This window comes from Clytia hemisphaerica, unplaced genomic scaffold (genome assembly GCF_902728285.1).
Source record: "Clytia hemisphaerica strain Z4C2 unplaced genomic scaffold, Clytia hemisphaerica genome assembly, whole genome shotgun sequence".
Taxonomy (NCBI): Eukaryota; Metazoa; Cnidaria; class Hydrozoa; order Leptothecata; family Clytiidae; genus Clytia; species Clytia hemisphaerica.
This window is the reverse complement of record NW_027103768.1, coordinates 1169090-1190238: the sequence shown is the minus strand read 5'-3', so window position 1 is coordinate 1190238 and position 21149 is coordinate 1169090. Positions and strand designations below refer to the sequence as shown.

The 21149-nt window shown below is 35.5% G+C and overlaps 3 protein-coding genes across 4 annotated transcripts in view; 1 reads left to right on the top strand and 2 right to left on the bottom strand.

Annotated features, from left to right (window-relative positions):
- Positions 1 to 6517, top strand: part of LOC136805778 (uncharacterized) — a 28722-nt gene extending 22205 nt beyond the window's left edge. Inside the window, exons 25-38 of one of the 2 annotated variants that reach the window (XM_067062335.1) lie at positions 152 to 473; positions 787 to 998; positions 1086 to 1193; positions 1423 to 1691; positions 2383 to 2689; positions 3008 to 3091; positions 3304 to 3360; positions 3880 to 3900; positions 4168 to 4284; positions 4463 to 4594; positions 4853 to 5182; positions 5364 to 5508; positions 5700 to 5802; positions 6037 to 6249. In XM_067062335.1, the coding sequence (XP_066918436.1) occupies positions 152 to 473; positions 787 to 998; positions 1086 to 1193; positions 1423 to 1691; positions 2383 to 2689; positions 3008 to 3091; positions 3304 to 3360; positions 3880 to 3900; positions 4168 to 4284; positions 4463 to 4594; positions 4853 to 5182; positions 5364 to 5508; positions 5700 to 5802; positions 6037 to 6165 (2336 nt within the window). In that variant the 3' untranslated portion in view covers positions 6166 to 6249. Of the gene's footprint in view, positions 1 to 151; positions 474 to 786; positions 999 to 1085; positions 1194 to 1422; positions 1692 to 2382; positions 2690 to 3007; positions 3092 to 3303; positions 3361 to 3879; positions 3901 to 4167; positions 4285 to 4462; positions 4595 to 4852; positions 5183 to 5363; positions 5509 to 5699; positions 5803 to 6036 lie in introns of both variants that reach the window. The other variant, XM_067062336.1, reaches the window with a different exon arrangement.
- Positions 6518 to 6929: 412 nt separating this feature from the next.
- On the bottom strand, positions 6930 to 9016 carry LOC136805815 (uncharacterized). Its single transcript, XM_067062376.1, has 4 exons — positions 8907 to 9016; positions 8576 to 8607; positions 7919 to 8023; positions 6930 to 7050 (listed from the first exon to the last, which is right to left on the bottom strand). Exons 1-4 carry the CDS (start codon positions 8974 to 8976, stop codon positions 6955 to 6957), a joined length of 303 nt encoding a protein of 100 aa, XP_066918477.1. The 5' UTR covers positions 8977 to 9016; the 3' UTR covers positions 6930 to 6954.
- Positions 9017 to 17937: 8921 nt separating this feature from the next.
- Positions 17938 to 19064, bottom strand: LOC136805814 (uncharacterized). The gene is made up of 4 exons (XM_067062375.1): positions 18968 to 19064; positions 18666 to 18703; positions 18275 to 18379; positions 17938 to 18073 (listed from the first exon to the last, which is right to left on the bottom strand). Exons 1-4 carry the CDS (start codon positions 19023 to 19025, stop codon positions 17969 to 17971), a joined length of 306 nt encoding a protein of 101 aa, XP_066918476.1. The 5' UTR covers positions 19026 to 19064; the 3' UTR covers positions 17938 to 17968.
- Between the last annotated feature and the right edge of the window lie 2085 nt (positions 19065 to 21149).

The window sequence follows — 21149 nt, the reverse complement described above, 5'->3', positions numbered from 1 at the left end:
CGACCAACGCGCCCGAGATGTGCGCCTTGTTCGACGACCATAAAATGCTGAGTGAGTAGCGACCTTTTAAAAGATTGTCATTTCATTGTATTGACTCGTATTGATTTGGTAAAAACACTTTTTCATCGCTTCTTATATTTTTTCACTCCAGGCAATCCACACGCAGGGCTTGTACGTGAAGTATGGTACAACATCCCTGGTTATTCCATCGAAGATTTGACTTCAGATTCCAACTTCCCAAATCGCCCTTCATCAATTGAAATCCTTGATAAGTTTGATGCTCCTTTTAATTATGAGGATAACTATGGATCAAAGGTTTCTGGATATTTCCACGCACCTTCATCAGGCGAATATACTTTCTACATGGCCACTGACAGTAGTGGTGAGCTGTGGTTGAGTAGTAATGAGAATGCAGATAGTCTGAAGAAAATTGTCACCTTGAGCAGTTGGACTGATCATAATCAATGGACAAAGTAAGAAAATGCTTAATTCATACATCATCGATCTTTCTTCTGTGTAAGGTTTGACCTATACGGACGTTCCTTTTCACTCCGGAAACGTTTACAATCTTTTAAAAATAAATTTGTAAGACACGATACTACATCAAAAGCCCATCAAAAGTCAAGTGTACGTACACAAATGAATCCATAACACTCACTCGTGTTGGGAACCAAAGCTCTCGAATGTTCCTTCAAAGACCCTTTAAAAGATATTATTTTACACTTCTGTGTTCTGTGGGGGATCTGGAGCTACCAAACACTAAAAACTTTTCCTAATCAACCATAGATATCCTGAGCAGAAATCTGACAAAGTGTTTTTGGTGGCCGGAAAATATTACTACATTCGGCTGTACATGAAGGCAGACAAGCTGGGTGATTGTGCTTCAGTGGCTGTCGAAATGCCTGATGGAACTTTCGAGGGACCAATCAAAAAGAAGCATTTATCCTGGAGATTGATTGGTTCAAATGAAGGGCCTGGACCCAAAGAAGTTTTCGAAGGTCCGTATAAATATTTAGTGAAAATTGTCAACTTTGTGGGTGTTTGTTATAGACAAAGTATAATTAAGTATCATCTGTTTTTTCCAGAGTTACCTAAACCAGTTGGTTTATACCCCCTGAATGAGAATACGCTGAAAGACATGATCACAAAAAATGTAGAGTTGAAAAATGCTGAAGTCACAAAGGGACCTGGAGGTAAGTGATTGAATTAGATGCGATATTCATTTTACCCAAAGTGTTTCTCAATTCCATGTATTTTCAATTTGACGTCATTCAAATAGGGTGGTCACCAATCAGATTTCGTGGCAAATAAAAGTTACAGTTTTTAAATCAACATTTCTCATTATAAGCAAAAAAGTTACAATAGTAGTTTAGTTCTTCATATCAGCCAATCAGGTGTCAAAGAAATGTCTTTCCACTTTAGATGTACCAAAGAGCGCAATCGAGTTAAAGGGAAGTCAATCTTCATACCTTGAAATTGCTAATAATGGAAAACTAGATGCTCGTAAATCAATTACAATTCTCTCCAATATCTTTCCAACGGGAGACAATGGTCCTATTGTTGCTTATGACCCAATGGGAAATGGTGTTCACTTATGGCAGTACGATAAAACACAATTATTCGTCCGTTTTACTTTACGTGGCTCGAATGGAAACATGACATTGGAACCATTAGCTACACGTGTTTTGCAGGTAAGACATGTGTTCTATAAAGTATTCGAAAGAAGTTTGGAGCTGCAATCATGGTCGTAATATTTGAGAAAAAATGGAAATTCCTACGAAATCTTATAACCACATTCGATTTGAAAGCGCTCTAACTTAGGTTGGAGTTAGGTTAGGGTAGAGTTTTAACTCTGAGTTTTAACATGAGACTTAACACTTAGGACCTTAGGATCTCAGGATCCAAAAGTTCAAAAGTGGTCCGATAAGGCTCATAATATAGCCTGGAAGTCTATAAACCCGTACCTAATTGAAATATCCGATTAAATTTAAGAGATAGCCCAAAATCGACTTTCTCGCCCTAACTCCAAATTTCGAAAAACGAGGAAATAAGCTTAATTCTCAATAGATTATGACCATGATTGTGTTCTGGGTTCTGTGTTTACAAATTAGATGATCCTAGCACCCCCGTGTCACAGACCCGTTGGACCCCACCCTCGCCGCAAAACCACTCTTAAATCTTCCTTTCTGGCGTTTTTGAACTGGAAACAATAGATTTTCTATCCCATTGGGATTTCATAGAAATTTTTATCTCCACTGAGAGAAAAGATTCCACCGAGGCTGTGAGACAGGGGTGTATCCTACAGCACAAACTTGTCTTAAGCGAATCAAGTTTTGTCCGCTTTTCTCGCTCGCTTTCAACTTCTCGTTCCTTCATCCTCAGATGAAAAAGTGGAATCAAGTTGGTGCTTCATACGATAACAACACAGGAGTTGCTCAATTGTGGCATGATGGCAAGATGGTCAAAAGTCGAAACATCGGACAAGTTGACTTGGCAACCGATCAAAACATTCGTATCGGTGCCGTACAAAACGACAAACGATATTTCGAAGGGAAAATCTCATGCTTACAAATCTACGATATCGCATTGCGAGAGAAAGAGATCGGTGAACTTCGCGTTTGTCCGAAAGCAAACCTTAAAGATGAAAAACAGGACGCAAAATCTGCAGCTAACAATACGCATAATGCAGGTAGGTGTTTCAATCCAAATACCATATATTTCAATCAGTTTTTTATTCTTAATAATATTTCAACTTCTGATTGTCAACCATAAACATCCATTTAATCTACAACCCAATGTACATTACCCAGACTTTTTATATCACACGACTCGTTTGAGTTAAGTAGACGTCTCCATCTCCATATAGAGAGTCTCCATTGCATTTCGACTTACTGCTGTCAGTGATCCATTATATCCTAATGTAATTCACCCAGACTTTTTATATCATACCATCATATATTCTAACATACACTAACCATCCATTAACACTTTTCATTCACAACTGAAGGAGTGAGCAAATCGAGCCTTCCAGAGGCTTTATCAAGTTTGGATGCAGATGTGGCAAGTGGAGCCTCAGAATGGTTCGATGAAGGTAAATGATATAAATTGACAGACGCGATACCATATATATATATCGAGACAAAATTGACAACAGAAACAGATATAGTGAATAAGAATTTAATGACGTGCAAACATAACTAATATAAGATTTAACATATGATCTACTGAGTAGACCCAAATCATTTTGAGTAAAGTTATTCTTTGGTATATTGAAATTGAAACAACACTTTTTTGTTTCCATAGCGACGGAGGCAGGAGCAGAAACGCGGATAGGTGATGAAACCGAAGAAGAGCTCGTCGGTAAGTCTCCATCTTGTAAAGCCTTTCAATCAATTTATATTCAAATATTTCGTGTGTCCCTTTCTTCATTTCATCCTAAATAAAATGAAAATGAAAATGACGTTAAGTGCTAACCCAATTCTTCTTTATCTGTGTACCAACAACTACCGACGAACAATTAAAATTCAACAAGATTACAACTATAATACGTACGCATTGTACAAAGATTACGTCATAAGCACAATTTCCTTCGTAAGTGAAGTAAAGAAGGCATCATCAACGGCCATCATACTGTGGACCTCTTGAGACCAAATTGACATAGAATTTTATACATACCATGACAAGAATTGTATACCATGTAGACGTAAAAATTTTCACTTTGAAGTCATCCACCGAACACAGCACGAGCAACAACAACAACAACATAACACAACAAACAATGACAAAACCATGACAGAAAAACACAATTACGAATACAAAATATATTCACCATGAACTTTTATTCATCGATTTTCGATTTTTTTTTTTTTTTCAAAATAGCTGAAGACGCAAAAAAAGAAGGTAAAACACCGCACCCAAAAGTCACGAGCAGTGCCGGAAAACTATACATTGTTTAAAAAAAAGCTATCAATCCTATTTTAAAGATTGCGTATAATTCATGTAGTCCTAAGAAGTAGAGGAGGTATAGAAAAAGAATGTTATAGGTGTAATATTAGTTTCATTGCATCCCATGATGTAAGTCTCAATGCGTACATGGTCAAGTATTTTATCTGAAGCCTTTCTACCTTGAAGCCTCGTTTTCATCCATTTTCTCTCTTATCACCATAGCAACACGTTGCCAACCGAATCCATGTTCGAATGAAGGGGTTTGCCAAGATGATGAGAAAAAGATCGATGGATATGTCTGCATGTGCCCTGCTGAGTTCACCGGTAGACGTTGCCAAGGTAACTGATCATTCTATCAATAGTTATCTTTTGTCTCATATGTTAAAACAGATGAAATTTGGATTATTCCATAAATCAGAGTCTTAGAAATATAACTCGTTTTGTCGCATGCTCCGAATTTGAAGGTTAGAATCAAAACACGTTCGATGCCTGAACATGATGTTACTTCACTTTTCAGTTTCCAAACAGAGGGCGGAGAATCCAGTGGTGAAACGAACAGCCATTCCCACCATCACCGTCACCAATGACAACACCACCACCAATTTGCTTAATGCGACCACCACATACCCCATTAACGCTTCAATTGCTGGTATATATAACATTTGAATTTTTTCTATAATTGCCATTAAGACTATTGCTCAGTTTCACTGGCCAAGTTCACTTTTTAACTGTAATGGAGAAATCCGCTCAACCGACACCTAATCTTATTTACGATGTCTGGCACAGTTATCCTATGTTGTATAAGAATTTATTTTAACAATCTACAGTACAGTATATTGTCTGAATATGAAGGAACGTTCACGAAACACCGTGTAGTAGTTGTAATTCTTCAATACTGTGATTTCAGAAAATGTCACAAAGAGCGATGAAAGCAAAGAAGATATTTCACTCTTGTATCAAAAACTTGGTTGCTACAAAGATGATCCTTCAAACCATGACCTGAAAACCAAAGTTGATTTAAAGCGAACCACGCAAGAGGATTGTGCGAAAGCGTGCGCAATGGCTGATAAGAGCTACTCTTACTTCGGCCTTCAAAATGGTACCTCGTGTTTCTGTGGCAAAGACCATGGGAAGTATGGTAAATTAGGCGATGAAGCCTGCAATATGACCTGCAATGGTAACGAGGCTGAAAGATGTGGTGGATCAGAGGCTAATAATGTCTTCTTTTATGGCTTAGGTAAATGAGATTTCTAACTGTAATTAATATAATGTTCTACTTTATATCTTGTATAACATTATCTTTCTGTGCATACCAAAAATAGACGTTTGTTTGAGAATTGTAAGCTTTGAACGTGTCATATTCCAATATTTCGCAGAACTTACCTACAATAGTTTTCAATTGATATTTTCCACTTTAGGCACCAATTACACGGTGAAGACATTCACAGGCAAGCCCCTGGGAGCGGGTACTGATGCCAAAATATATTTCGAATTGGTTGGCGATCGAGGAAGCTCAGATTTCCGTCAACTCGATCCCAGTCCCGTTAAATATGAACCTGGAAGGTTTGTACCAATTTCTCATCGCTCTTGTAATTTATTTCGATCAATTTACGAAAAATAGAGAGATTACAGGAGTTTTTTTGAAATTCTCATTCAATTGGTTGCAGTTAGTTGAGACTTGTACCTGCTTAGATCTTAATCAAGACTGATCTAACACGATAGGAATATGATTATGAATAATCTTTCAATTCTAGCGAGGACATTCAAACGTTCTTATTACCGGATCTCGGTAAATTGAAACGGATGAAGATTCTTCATGACAACACTGGAACAGCACCTAGTTGGTTCTTGAAAAAAGTAAGTTATACGTCAAGTTTCACTGATGGACCTTTGAGCCGAAACAAACCTTATTTTTTGTAAGATGTGAGATTACCGCTGTAAGCGAAAGTACGATGCAGATTCGATGCAGGGAGTTTTAAATTTGAGAAATCTTTAACTTTCCAACGACGAGACGAACGTTCTCGAGCAAAACTTTGTATTAAGGCAAAAATAGACAAGATAACCTAGAACTTTACTCTTTTCCCCTTCCAGGTACAAGTGACGGACGAAGAAGGTGGTTCATATGAATTTCCGTGCGATGAATGGTTAAGTGATACTAAGGGAGGAGGGAAACTTGAACGAGAACTCATCGCTAAATCGAACATACCAACACCAAGTTGAAAAATATAACTTTGGAATGACTTAAAGCTTAGATGAAATGAAACGATCATCAATTACAAGCTTGTGAGTACTGTGGCTGAGAAGAGGCTTCAATTCGTAAAGTCCGCCATTTACCGAATAACATTTTATATACAAAAGCTTTCCTCGTATAAAATGGACTTTTCTTGGCCCACGCATCATTGAAGAGCTTACGAGTCCGAAAAACTAGAGGATTTAAGACTTCCGGTAGCTCAAAACTTTAATAAGGAATATTTTTGTAGAGGGATTTGTAATATATTATACTTGTAAATATTAAATTTTATATAACCGCTTTATTTATTAGATGATTATTTCTTATTGCGTCGTTGTGCCTAGATTTGTTTTCCCACTTTCTATTATTGTCTGGTAGGGTTAGAAAGTCGTCAAAGACAATTAAAGCACATAGTGCCTGTCTCATCGGCCAACCCTTCTCTCAAAGTTAATGTTTGAAAGGTCTCTAATCTCTCTATTTTGGGTATAGCTTATTTTGGGCCCGTATGTTTTGAGAAACCTCTTCAAGCTTAGCAATTTTTTTATATTATGGAGAAAAAGTTTGAAGATGCTCGAAGTAACTCTTTTTAACAGCAAGGATACCTCTCCTCAAACGCACCGCTGGAAAACCAGGTTTCCTGTCATAAAAAATTAGCAAGCTACAAGAGAATTTTATCCGTATAGGGTATAGTGCGTTTTTAGTTTTTATACACGGGCTATTTTGTATAGGGAATTTCAATGTTTGAAAAAAGACATTATTTTTGAAATCTATTTGTTTATTCACTTTTGACATTGGTACATGCATCGACTGTGTGCTTTCAAGCAATGTCGGAGATATCCTTTGTTCCTTCTGCACTCAAGGTAGTCCATACCACACTATAAAAAAAAAGAGGAAAATTTGATTCATCAATCGCATACAGTAAAACCTCTAATTAACGGACACTCTAAAAGGCGGACACCTCTGATTAGCGGACAATTTCATTTTCCCCGGCCGTTTCCTAGTCAAATCCTCATAAAAAAGTTTCTAAAAGGCGGACACTCAATTAGCGGACCCTCTGATTAGCAGACAAATTTTTTCGCAAGAAATGGCCAAAACCCCTATTTTAGCTCTCCAATTAGCGGACATTGAATATTAAACGGGTCACAGACGTCCAAAATTTTTTTTAGATATTTTTATTTCAAGCACTTAGTAGTCTTATTATTAAAAGTATTTCTACAAATTTCCAGTTTTCCCTTGACCCATTCAACGAAATCATAAATCATAAATCCACTGGTACTTCAAGTCCGTATTTTGTATTCTCGACACCCTGGGATGGCCTAATTTCAAAATTAGAGCTCCGAGATCAAAAGTTTCTAAAAGGCGGACACTTCTAATTAGCAGACACTAACCCTTTTCCCCGATGGTGTCCGCTAATTAGAGGTTCCACTGAGAAGCATTTCTAATATTCAAAAGGCGCTACGTCTACTTGATCTCCCAAACATTAGTATGGATGGAATTGCATTAATTTGGAGAACTAACTCCTCCTGGCTGGCTGATAAACGTGGAGATTCTAATGTGGGAAAGCTATGGGAAGTTTAGGCTAAATTCCTAAATTTAAAGAAAATATTTTCATAAATTAATTTTCGAGTAGTGGGAAAAACGAAAATAAGAAAAAGGCGTTTGTTAGGCACCGGAGAGTACATTCCCTATCCACATAAAACCAGGTTGATGGTCTGGCAACAGAGATAATTTTCAAACACTTACAGCACCAGCACATTGAGAAACACATTTGGTGTAAGCACCAAAACATTTGATTCGTCCGAAGATACCATGAGCGCTCTCCAAACATTCATTTCGTTCTTTTAAACACTGCAAGAAATAAGATATTCTTCACAATTTGCTTCAAAGGTCTACATCAAGACTTTCGAGTTTTCACTGATCTTTTAGGCTATGCCATAAGACTCTCGCAGAGAGCTAATGATATTCAAGGTGTAAAGAAAAAGCGGAAGATTCGTTTAGAGTAAGAATTACTATTCCACTCCAGTTAATTTAATTATAATTTTTTTCTTCCCAAAACACTACACAATAAATTCCTGTTATTTGCCAGGTGGAGCCCCTACCCACTAGAAAGGTTTCTCCAGGACGATACTCTTCAGCCTAAATGTGCGTGTAGGTTTGCCCCTAAACCTGTTCACATTCCAAAGAGGAAGAGATTTTGGTGAATTTGGAGAATTGCCTAATAATTTCGCCAAATTCGCCAAAATTTCTTTCCGCCAAATTTAAATTTATAGGTCATTCGCCAAAATAAGTTCTCGCTAAATTTAATTTTCTTTCAATTTACTCTTTTTCCAGCTAAAATATTGAACAAAAAGGGAACGTTCGCCAAAATTAATTCTGCTAAATTATGAAGAGCTGACTTACACTGACATCACCTGATCCTCCATCATACATATCTAAAATTCAATTTGCGAAAGTTAAAATAAAACATTTGAAATGAAAAGTTCTACAAAGAAGATCCAAAATATTATTTGCGCATTTTCCTCAGTTAAGTTCTCTAATAAGGTGACGTAAACTAGGGGTGATGCTTCAGGTCTGAAAATGTTTCGGTATAAGCCCCTTATTCTGTTAGTGTTGTGGTGCTCGAATGAAACAATGTCGGTTTATTTGAGCGTTGGTGACCCTCGTTTGTCATCTGGACTTGAAGGTTTAGTTTGAGAAAAACACCATTGCGCGTGTTTTGTCTGAATCTTACCTTCGAAAGCGAAGTCAGCGGAAGCGAGGGCTACAAAAGCCAAGAAAGCGAAAATAGTGTATGACTTCATGGTGTTGTTGGTTGTGTGGAGAAAGTAAAGAATGAGACAAAAAACCGTTCCTTTTTTATTACCTTGTTTTTGTCATAAAACACCAAAAAACAAGTTTCATGAATTTAAACAGCTGTGATACTGATTAAACATCATCATCATCATCAATTCGAACAAAAGAATTTGCAATAAAATCGTCAACATTTCTCAATTTAATGTTTAAAATGTGAAAAGGAAACACCATCTAAATAAATAAATTGGGTATCATATAACTATAACGGACGAATTTTAACTAAAATTAATCAAATTTAATTAAAATACGCCACCAGTTCTTAAAAAGAAAGGAAATTTGATCATAGGACTTTCACCCCACATTTTAAGTATTCATTCCCTTTGGCTTATTAGCGCGTTTGTTTGGGAATTAGTGTCCACGAATCCAGGGTTTATCCCCTTACGCTACTGTTGAAAATCGAGAAATCTTTATTCTGAAATTTTAGATAGCCCACTAGACGTTCTGTCTATTTTAATGGAATACATTTTTGCGGAGGTTAAATTTGCGAAATTATTTTGAACAAAACTTAAAAAATTATTAAATAACTACTTTTGAAATATCAACTTACATCAAAGAAGCGCTAATAATGCGTATCTCAACAATAAGTAAGTATAACTTGGCAGTAAAGTAAGACATTAAATCATGAAAATATAATCTCTCGATAATGCCCCATCTGTGTAATTAAGGGCTCTGACCATGGTCGGAAAATTGATTTTAGTATTTGAAGATAGTTATGTTTTAGATTCTTTAACACTTTCAACAAAGAATTGCCTTTATAAATTGCTCTTTGATCAAATCTCTTAAGAGTAATTAAAAATTTAATTACAAAAATGACGTTATGAACTATAAAAAGACGGTAATAATAAACAGATATTCAATAGGTAAAAGTTGGTTATTGAGATTTATTAACCCGAGGTGATGAATATCATCATCGAGGGTGTAAGATACACCATCTACCGCAACAATTATTTCAAAATGTTTTTTCTCCGCCGAAACTAAGCTCTTCAAAGTTGAAATACTCTTCTTCGCAAAAGTCTTCATTTTCTTCTTCATCAAATCTTTTCATTGCGATTCTTAAATTTTCAGACTCAAGGATAATTAGCCTAACAGAAAATGTATAACATGCCACAGTTTTGTGGGCTACTTCAAGTAGAACTTTACATTTTGTAAGTGGCAAATATAAAAAATTCACTATGGTCAGAGCCCTTAAGACCCCGCGAAATCTTAAAAATTTCGTGTGTGAAATAAATTTATTCCCCGCGAAAATTGATCCCATTACAGTATATGGCCCCCAAAACATAGGTCATCATTAAAATGAGGATTCTGACCTGTAGATTTATCGGAATTAGACAATTTTTGTTTATTTTGAAAGAATGATGGTTATATATAAAAATGAGTATGTTTTTGATGGTTTGATACAGATTCAAAATAACATATTTGCCTTTGAAGGAAATATTACAACAACAAAATTAGATGAAAATTGCTTATAACTCATTCTAGCTCCTTGGATATCGAAAATAAGTTATGAAAATGGGATATAGGAAACTTTCTACACCTAATAATGCCTTTCAGAAAATGCAGATACATCTGTGCTTTAGAGGATGAGTAAAAGATATAGCATCTTAAAGGTCAACCAGTATTTTGGAGCCCTAGAATTAGCATTGATAAAACCGAAAATTCTAAATATGAGTGACAGCAAAAAATCTTGGAACTCCGTTCTTAACAGCTTGTCTTAATAGTTTATGACGAAAATTTAACATATAGAAATTTTCGCTGAATCAGCAAAATTCTGTCATTTTTTAGCAAAATATAGGAGAAAATAAATAACTTTAAAGCTTAATATTTTCAGTTTCAGTTAAGCTGTTTTTCTAAAATTTTCACAGTATATTCAATATATAAGTACATGAATGGAACCATTTTCAAAAGAAATTGGTTTTCAGAAATTTAATTATGACGTCGTTTAATTAAAATTGCCATTTTGAAAATTTCTTAATTTTCAGTTTGGGCTTTGCATCATCGAAAATCTTGAAATGTTCTATAAAAATCATAAATTTTACATCCATCGGGTCGTAAATTTAAGAGAAAACACAAATAGGGTTCATAGTTTCTCCCCCTATTACCACTGGGCTTAATAATTTGATTTTAACTACACCTACGTTTTGGGGGCCCCAAACCTGCGTTTTAACAACCAGGTACCTGTAAAAATTTTATCAAACTAATTTACGCTCAAAACCCTCTAAATCACATTTTCAAACTATGGTCAAAATTTTGTATTCATATCGTAAAAGAGATGTCGAGAAATCGCTAAAATTGCAAACCTACGTTTTGGGGGCCGTTAAATAAAAGCTACCTATCTTTCAGCGATTGAAAAATATTGTTGAAATTGAAAATTTTGAAAAAGAACTTTGGGGAAATAAAGTAGAGATGTTAAAGTTTTGCTTGCAGCAAAAGTTTTTGTTAAACCTTTTTTCCTCTAGATTTGAGAGAAATTTTAAATTTGATCAACGTTTTGGTGGCCACATACTGTAAGCATCTAAACGAACTAGAAACATTAAGGCTTCGATGATCAAAATATTAAAAATATTTTAAGGCTTTGTGGACATTTCAAGAGCATTTATAGTCTTTAAACCTCAAAATATCAAGAACATTGGAAGACTTCGAATATTCTAGACGCTAAAGAAACGTGTAGAGATTTTTTTACGGAAGATGACTTGAATGTAAGAAGTGCAATCGAATCGTACACTACATTTGTTCAAACCTCCCCGTCTATCAAATCCAGTTATGTCTAACATACAAATCGAGAACTTTTATCTGTCAAAACTGTGTCGTAATCACTCCTGATCTATTAGAACGGGTCGATTCATGTGAAACGTCAAGAATCTCAGGATTCCGAAAGGAAATAAAAGCTTGCGAAAACATAATGAGCCCAGGACGCAGAAATCACTCAACTAAAGTCCAAAGACGTCAATACTATGATCAGTGAAATAAAGGAGACCAGAAAGGCAACAATCGAAAAGAAGATGGAAAACATCATTGAAAAGAAAGAAGAAGTAAGACCACGAAGCTACGCAGCCGTCGCGTCGAGACAAATCGAGAAGAACATAGAAAACGCATTTCGAAGGGAAATTTCCGTAATTTATTGAATATTTCGGATAAAATAAGCATTTTAAACTCAGGTAACTTTTTTCTAAAGCCTTTGTTAGAATACAATAGCTATTTATAAGAACAAGAAAATTTTCGGTTTTTGCTGACTTTTGGCATGATGAATGACGTCATCAAATACTCCAAAGTTACCTTATGTGACAGGGAAAATGTGTCAAAAGTTAGGGGGTGGTACAGGAACAGCCCCCTAGTTTTGACCCCTCCTAAAAGCATAGTATGAATAGGGTTAAGAAAATTGAAAACCGAACAGAGTGGTTCATAGAGGCCCATATGCTCGCACAGTGGCCTGCGAACTTGTATAACATTGTTATTATTTTATTTGACCAGATGACCTCCATACACATAGATTTACCTTATCGGCCCTCATTGGCGTAATAAGGGCCGACGTTAAAAGGGCCAAGATTTTACAATTTTAACCTAAAAGCGGCGTTAATTTTTTATCATTATTTCTCAATTTAAAAGATTTTAGGTATGATTCGAAGACGAAAATTATCCATTGTTTTAACTCCATATTTAAAACTTCAGTGAAATATTTAATATATTTAAAAATCAGTGATTTTCGATGGAATTTTCAACAGTTTACTACTGAAAAATGACATTTTAATGTAAATATTAGTCATTATTTACTAATTTGAAGCATAACTAGCCATTTTTCCAAATTTTGGTCTTATTAACGGCCCTAATTGGCCCTAAACGGCCTCATGATCTTCTAATCGCTAAACTTCATGCGTATGGACTTGGAAATAAAAGCCTCGCTCTTATCCATAGCTATCTTTCAAATAGGAAACACAGGGTCAGAGTGGGTTCATCTTACAGTAGTTGGCTACCTTTGCTATTTGGAGTGCCTCAAGGATCTGTTTTAGGTCCTATCCTTTTCAATGTTTTTATCAATGATTTATTTTATTTTGTAAATGAAGATGACCTCTGTAACTTCGCCGATGATGATACTCTTCATAAATGTGCTTCTTCCTTGCAAGAAGTCATTGAAGCCTTAAAATTAGACTTGCAAGTTATTCTCGCTTGGTTTGAACATAACTCTCTTGTAGCCAATCCGGAGAAGTTCCAGATGTTATTTCCAGGTACTAAAAATGCAAATATATCTATTGACATAGGAAATTTTTCACTAATATCTTCTGAGAATGCTCTTCTTCTTGGTGTTACTATCGACAGTGCTTTATCATTTTATACTCATATTCAGGATCTATGTAAGAAAGCCTCTCAAAAAACTAAATCTATCCTGAGAATGAGATCATATTTGAACCAAGATCAGGCAGACTTATTATTAATAGTTTTATATTATCTACCTTTAAGTATTGCCCTCTCATTTGGATGTTTTGCAGTAAGATGGCACATAATCTTTTGACTGAAGCTCACTACAGAGCTCTTAGAGCTAAAGAAAATCTTCTAAATCTTGATTATGACGAGCTTTTGGTTAAAGCAAATTGTGCGTCTATCCATACTCAAAACCTCCAACTCATGTTAGTGGAAGTTTATAAGAGCGTCAATAATATCGGAAATAAACTAGGCTGGGACCAGTTTGAAATTATCCAGCGTGAAACAGGGAGTGATGATGAGGATAACGATTCCCCACGTCCTCCAAAACTTAGAAGAGGCGCTCAAATTAAACTTCCACTGCCAAAAAAATGCAGTTTGCTTGAACTCCTTTAACTATCGGGCAGGACAGGCTTGGAATAGATTGCCCAATGAGACCAAAACATCTGAATCATTAGAATGCTTTAAAACAAAAATTTTGAAAGCAAAAATATATTGTTCTTGCAAACTGTGCTCAATCTTTTAATGTTTTTAGAATTTTTATCCTATATTATTTACTATTAAGTAAATATTAGATTGTCATGTTGGTTTGAATTAGTCTTTTGTACTATTTTGTTTTGTACCAACGTTAAATAAAGAATAATAAAAAAAAAAAAAAATAAAAAAAAAATAAACCCAAAATTAGGCTGTGGCGTAATAAGGGCCGGCGTAAAAGGGGCCGGCCTTAAATTAGGGCCGGCGTAAAAAAGGCCGATAAGGTATATTAGATTGCCTACGCCCTAAATTATAGGTCAGCATAAAAAACAAAAAAGCCTGTTGCAAATAAAATCCGTGAATTGATAATATGCGAGCTGCGAGTTGGTCCTGCGAGTTGCGAGTTGCTATCAAATGTGCGAGTTGCGAGTTGCAAGTTGCGAGTTACGAGTTACGAGTTGCTATTTTAAGTAAATAAAAGTGCGAGTTGCGAGTTGAAAATTTCACGTTAAGACATCAAAATCGCGAGTTGCAGATCAAAATCGCGAGTTGCAAATTAAAATCGCGAGTTGAAAAATCAAAAGTGCGAGTTGCAAATTAAAATAGCGAGTTGAAAAATCAAAAGTGCGAGTTGCAAATTAAAATCGCGAGTTGAAAAATCAAAAGTGCGAGTTGCAAATTAAAATCGCGAGTTGCAAATTAAAATCGCGAGTTGAAAAATCAAAAGTGCGAGTTGCAAATTAAAATCGCGAGTTGAAAAATCAAAAGTGCGAGTTGCAAATTAAAATCGCGAGTGTGGAGCATTTTGTCGTTAGGGCGACATGTCTAGGTTCAAAATTGGAGAAAAGTTTTGTATCGAAAGATTAAAAGCTGATATATAAAAAGTATTTATACAGTGAAACTCGTGTAATTCGAATCTTAAAATTTCCTTATTAGGTGGTATAATAAATATTTACGATAGAATTGCTGTTTTTGCTCGAGAAAACAACAAGAAAATCCTAGATTGGAAATAATAAATTGTACTCGTTCTTTTGTGAGCATTGGCTCGATAGCTCTCATTCGTTCTGTCATGTCCTTGCGCTACTTCCCGACACTTTTATCGCAACAGTGGAACTGCACACTGAGATCTGTTGACCTCAATCCCGTCTCACCGATCCACTGGGCCTTTGCGACGCAAGTTCATTTCGAACAAAATGAGGCTGCCCTTTCCAAGCGCCTCACCTTTAGCACTGTTTTACACACCGACCGACTACAGATACACAATAAATTTAACACCATGTTATCCGGGCACTTTTGATTGAATAATCGCTTATGGTTTTTCGAATAGATCCAGATGTGGAGCAATCCATAGTAAATTTACTAGCAAGAGAAAATAGAGATTTACTACCTACCTAGAATTTCTACCCTTTAAACTGTTTAATGGGAAGATCTACTTTTAGGAGCATTTAAAATAGAGGCTCAGAAAACCCGAGCTATTTTTCTCGAGTTAAAAAACCGAGTTACGAAAAAACCAAGTTATGACGTCATTTTGTACCTTTTATGACATCATTCTAAATTTCGTAACTCGGTTTTTTTCCGTGACTTTAAAATTTCAAGTTATTTCTTTTTTTTTAACTCAAGTATTTTTCCTTCCTTTAAATTTTCGAGTTATTTCTCGATTTTTTTTCGGTCCTTTAAATTTTTGAGTTATTTTCCTTCCTGTAGATTATCGAGTTATTTAGCGTTCCTTTAAATTTTCGATTAACATTCTCGAGTTATTTTTCGCTTGATTTGTTATTTCAAAACTGAAAAAAATCAATAGAAATAGATCACCAATTCAATGCATGAATATATGTAGGGTATTTTATTAAGCTATAGATTTCAACTCTCGATTTTAATTTTCAACTCGCACTTTAGATTTTTCAACTCGCGATTTAATTTGCAACTCGCGATTTTAATTTGCAACTCGCATTTTTAATTTTTCAACTCGCGATTTTAAGTTGCAACTCGCACTTTTAATTTTTCAACTCGCGATTTTAATTTGCAACTCGCACTTTTGATTTTCAACTCGCGATTTTAATCTGCAACTCGCGATTTTAATCTGCAACTCGCGATTTTGATGTCTTAACGTGAAGTTTTCAACTCGCAACTCGCACTTTTATTTGGTTAAAATAGCAACTCGTAACTCGCAACTCGCATATTTGATAGCAACTCGCAACTCGTATGTTAAAAATCCACTAAAATCCCCTCTTCTCCTTGATCCAAATCATCACTTCGTTTTACTGATGAGGATAAAGCTGAAATCCTACAGGATCAGTTTTGCAGTGTTTTTACGAATGAACCTGCTGGATCACTACCTGAGTTTCCATCACGAACAGACACAGATGTAGCATTCGATCTAACAATCGACATGATCAAAAAGGAACTGAAAGATTTGAATCCTAATAAATCGCTAGGACCTGATGAGATTCACCCAGTCATGCTGAAAAAGCTGGCCTTTTACATAGCCGGTCCTTTACATACTATCATGGCCAAGTCCTTCGTAGAAAGTAAACTACCTGATGATTGGAAGACTGCACATGTGTCCCCGATCTACAAGAAAGGAAAAAAGAACCTTGCAGAAAATTACAGGCCCGTTAGTTTAACATCAGTTGCGTGTAGAGTAATGGAAAGAATCCTAAAGAAACAAATAATGGAACACCTCACGAATGAGAAATTGCTATCAACCAAACAACATGGGTTCATGGGTAAACGATCGACAGTGACACAACTACTTCACTACTTAGACAAATGTGCAGACTCGATATCCAATGATAAGGTTGTTGACGTAATCTATTTCGACTTCGCAAAGGCATTTGACACCGTTCCACATCGCAGATTACTAAGAAAACTCGAAGCGTATGGTATCAGAGAAAGGGTACTTGGTTGGATGAAAGCATTTTTGTCCGATCGTTACCAATATGTGAAGGTCAATGGAAAGTTATCTAAGAAATGCCAGGTGCAAAGTGGTGTACCACAAGGAAGTGTCTTAGGTCCACTCCTTTTCGTTATTTACATCAATGATCTAGCTGAAGTTACCAACTCAGAAATGTTTCTCTTTGCCGATGACACAAAGCTTGTTGAAGAAATAAATAACGCTGAAGATGCAATTAGACTTCAGCACGATATCGAGGCAATGGAAAAGTGGTCTGGTGACTGGTTGTTGAAATTCCATCCTGACAAGTGCCACGTGTTGACACTAGGGAAATTCTGGAACATTCAACATGCACATCCTTACGAGATCGCTGGCTCTGTCCTAGAACATGTTGATCAAGAGAAGGATCTTGGAGTGATTATTGATAGTGAATTGAATTTCGAAGAACACATCTACACCAAGATCAAGAAGGCTAACTCGATCGTTGAATTGATTAATAGAAGCTTCGACTTCCTTTCTCCCGAGATGCTCCGCACACTTTTCATTGCATTTGTGAGACCTCGCCTTGAGTACGCGCAAGCTGTTTGGTCTCCACGACTGATCAAACACTCTGATGCAATTGAAAGTGTCCAACGTAGGGCCACAAGACTTGTCGGTGGTTATAGAAACCATTCATATGAAGAACGTTTACAAGTCATGAACCTACCCAGCCTCAAGATCCGGCGTAAAATCGGGGAAATGGTGGAAGTATATAAACATCTTAATGTCTATGATAAATCTTCCCTATGTCAGAAACTCGTTCTTCGAAATCGACCTCAACGTAAGCACAATCTCGAATTAAAGAGGAATTTCGCTGAAGACGGCATTAGAGGATACCAAACGAATTCACTTTACTATAGGAGCATTGATACTTGGAACAGTTTGGCAACCAATGTTGTAAATGCACCGTCCGTAGGGAAATTCAAACTAGAATTGACAAACGAATGGAAAGATAAGATCTATAAATTGTAAAGATGTAAGATTGTTTCATAGAGGTCAATAGACCTGAGAAATACACTTCTATAAAAAAAAAAAAATTAAAAAAAAAAATAATAAAAAAAAAAATAAAGTCAATTTCCATACTAAAATTATAAAATTAGATTAAATTTATATAAACATATTCACGACAAGATACCATTAATTTTTCCACATTTGCTGGTACAGTTGTGATACTTTGCGAAGCAGAGGAAAGTACTCCCATGGCACGAGTCGTGCTCCAGCCCACACTAAAATGAAAAAAAGAAATAAGAATTCAAAATTTCAATTTTATCTCTAAATTGGGAAATTTTAATTGGGTTTTTTTAATTGGTGAATGATTGAGGAATAACTAAGAAAAACTATTACATACTGTGCATCAGTTAGAAATATTGATTGGTATGAATTGCGAATGAATAGAGGAAGGAATTGTATATATAAAGTATACTAACCTTATAATAACATTTTACTTTGCATTTGGAATCTTGGATTTGACACAGTACTTTATCAGTACCAATCTTCGCCTGTGTCCAACATAACTTGAAAACTTGGTCACACTAAAGTAAAAAAAATAACATGTTTTATCAATTCGATAATAATTCACTCTCGCTAATTCGAACTCAGAGGGAGAACCTTATATGTTCGAATAACGGAAAGATTATAGAATTATAGGGAATTAAAAAGAAATTCGAGTTATAAAAAGATTCGAATATTAGAAGGTACGAACAAGCGAGGGTCGGCTGTAACCCCATCGTTGTCAGTCTTTATATAACCAAAACAAGATACATCGTTGGAAAGACAATAAAGAGTATTAGATTTGGAAATAAAACAAACCTCACTTTCAGTCAGGCTGTCAGACTGAATGGCAGCATCAGCATAATCTAAAATGAGAGTGAAAGTGAAAGTAATGTTAGATGAGAACAAGATACACCGAATGAGAGTGGGGTACGAATTTGACGGTGTAACGCTATTAGGTCTTTCTTTGTCGATGTTTCGGTGTTAAAGATGTAAGGCCGTGATAAAAGAATGAGTTTTGCAATTTTTGTTGTTGTCTGTGTCGACGTTCTGGTATTTCAGTGTTGGTGACCCCCGTACGCCCAATACAACTAAAATTTTAATCAAGGTTACTGACAAGATCAACCAACCTTTTGAAGTTGCGAGTACGAGGAAAGTTAAGAAGACCAGAAATTTGATTGAAGCCATGATGGAACCTAAATAAGCCTTGAGGAAGTTATGAAATCCAATTTACCGAGAGATGGAAATTTCCTTCTTTTATGTAATAAAGTGAAAGCAAATATATGCTTAGCTGAAGATATTATTAAATCTGTAGCTGTAATTAAAATTCTTCTTCTACATCATTTTCTTATTTTATTTAGCGGACCTTTGAAATAAATGCATCAAGCACCCCCTCCCTAATGATTGAGATATTATTTTAAGTTCGCAAAACGAGAGCAAAAGAGAATACCACCCATCAATTTTGAATCTGAGCCTTGTTGTATAAAACGCGAGACAGCAAAAGATTGATCCCACCCAAACACAGAAAAATGGAACACATAATAATTTACATTTGTCAACTTTATTATCATTTATTTTTCACATTGTTTAGAACAAATTGAATATTTTGAGAAACAGGGTATAAATCCTTCGATGCAAGTATCATAAGCCAAACCACACTGAAAAACAAGAAAATAAATGTACTTTTAGAATACACCATATTATGCGCAGATATGTAATTTCTGCGCAGATATGTGATTATTTTGCGAAGATATGTAATTTCTGCGCAAATATGTAATTATTTTGCGCAACTATGTAATTTTGAGCTGCAATGTAATTAAATTTCTGCGTAGATTGAAAAACTGACTCGATTTTAACATTAATTTTTCACATACAAGAAGTAATATCTTGAACATTGTTCTTGGACTAAGGCAAACATTTGGCGATTGTTGTTTTTATTATAAGCATCATCTTTATAAGAAACAAGTCAATATCTTTTTATCAAAGTGATATTGGCTTTCGGCGTTTGGTTCTATCAAAGCAAACATAGGATAGTGCTTAAGCTGGAAAAATTTATTTTTCTTATAAGCATTAACTTAATAAGAATACAATTCATAACTCCCAAACCAATAGATATTAGCTTTCGGTGATCGGAAAAACATTATAATAATTACATATCTGCGCAGAAATTACATATCTGCGCAGAAATTACATATCTGCGCAGAAATTACATATCTGCGCAGAAATTACATATCTGCGCAGAAATTACATAATCTGCGCAAAAATTACATATCTGCGCACAACACACCATAACACAAATGTTTCACTTTTCATTTTGAGTACCAATTTAACAAATACGTGTTTTGAAACTTTGGAAAAAGGTGCGAGATAGTACCGATTGCGTTCTTTGTCAAAAATTTGCCGGCCAGGCGAGGTTGCGATTGAAAATTTGCCCAAAGCCGAATTTTTTTGAGTTATGACTGTCAAATGGACGCATAAAAATCTTGTATTTAGAGATGTGTTAACTTTTACCTCATATTTGCACTTGGCTCTACACGTAGCATGTCCGATTTGACACGTGACTCGGTCTGGGAGATGTTTCGCTTTCGACCAACACTCGTTTGATTTCACGCTGCACTAAAGTGTCAAGAAAAAATAGCAATGAATGATATAAAGTAAGGGTTTAAGTGTGTAAGTTCGGCTCAAGGGGGCTCAACAAACTGAAAACTCTCTTCTACATATCCGTAATATTCATCACAAACTTCAACGATTTTGATTATTACTCATTCCAACATTAATCGACGGAAGTTTCACTTTGCAAGAAGAATCTCTCTTCAAAACTCACCGTCAAGTTACCAGAGCCATTGGCATCAGTGGAAGCTAAAACGAGAAAATCAAATATGCTCATTGAAATTTTCATCAACAGTCCACCTTTTCAACCAAAAAGAAACACACAACAGGTATACCCTAACACAACCATACAACGAGCATATATCAGCCTCACCTTGAGAAGTGACGAGGGTAACAAAAGCCAAAAAGATGCAGATTTTCAACGAATACATGGTTGCTGAACTGTGATAAAGTTTTTAGAATTTAACCAGAGAGAAAATCGGTGTATGAAGACGATTTATTGCTGTTTTATGTTTATTTTTAATGATTCATTTCAAATCAAATTTAAACATAGATACAGCTGGCAAACTGATTAAATTTTATGGATTTTAATCTAAACTCCAAACGAAAATTGAGGTATCAATATCTACAAAAGTAAATTATACCATTAGTAACCGTTTTTTAATTAAACGATATTACCAGATATTACTTTTATACTGTAAA

What these genes read in the sequence shown, in the direction of transcription:
- LOC136805815 (XM_067062376.1), bottom strand. Translation starts at nt 8,976, where the DNA reads ATGAAGTCATACACTATTTTCGCTTTCTTGGCTTTTGTAGCCCTCGCT. An exon ending in CGCTGACTTCGCTTTCGAAG is followed by an intron (nt 8,608 to 8,906) that starts GTAAGATTCAGA and finishes ATTGAATTTTAG; the next exon opens with ATATGTATGATGGAGGATCA. An exon ending in TTTCTCAATGTGCTGGTGCT is followed by an intron (nt 7,051 to 7,918) that starts GTAAGTGTTTGA and finishes TTTTTTTTATAG; the next exon opens with TGTGGTATGGACTACCTTGA.
- LOC136805814 (XM_067062375.1), bottom strand. Translation starts at nt 19,025, where the DNA reads ATGGCTTCAATCAAATTTCTGGTCTTCTTAACTTTCCTCGTACTCGCA. An exon ending in CGTACTCGCAACTTCAAAAG is followed by an intron (nt 18,704 to 18,967) that starts GTTGGTTGATCT and finishes CTCTCATTTTAG; the next exon opens with ATTATGCTGATGCTGCCATT. An exon ending in TTCAGTCTGACAGCCTGACT is followed by an intron (nt 18,380 to 18,665) that starts GAAAGTGAGGTT and finishes TTTTTACTTTAG; the next exon opens with TGTGACCAAGTTTTCAAGTT.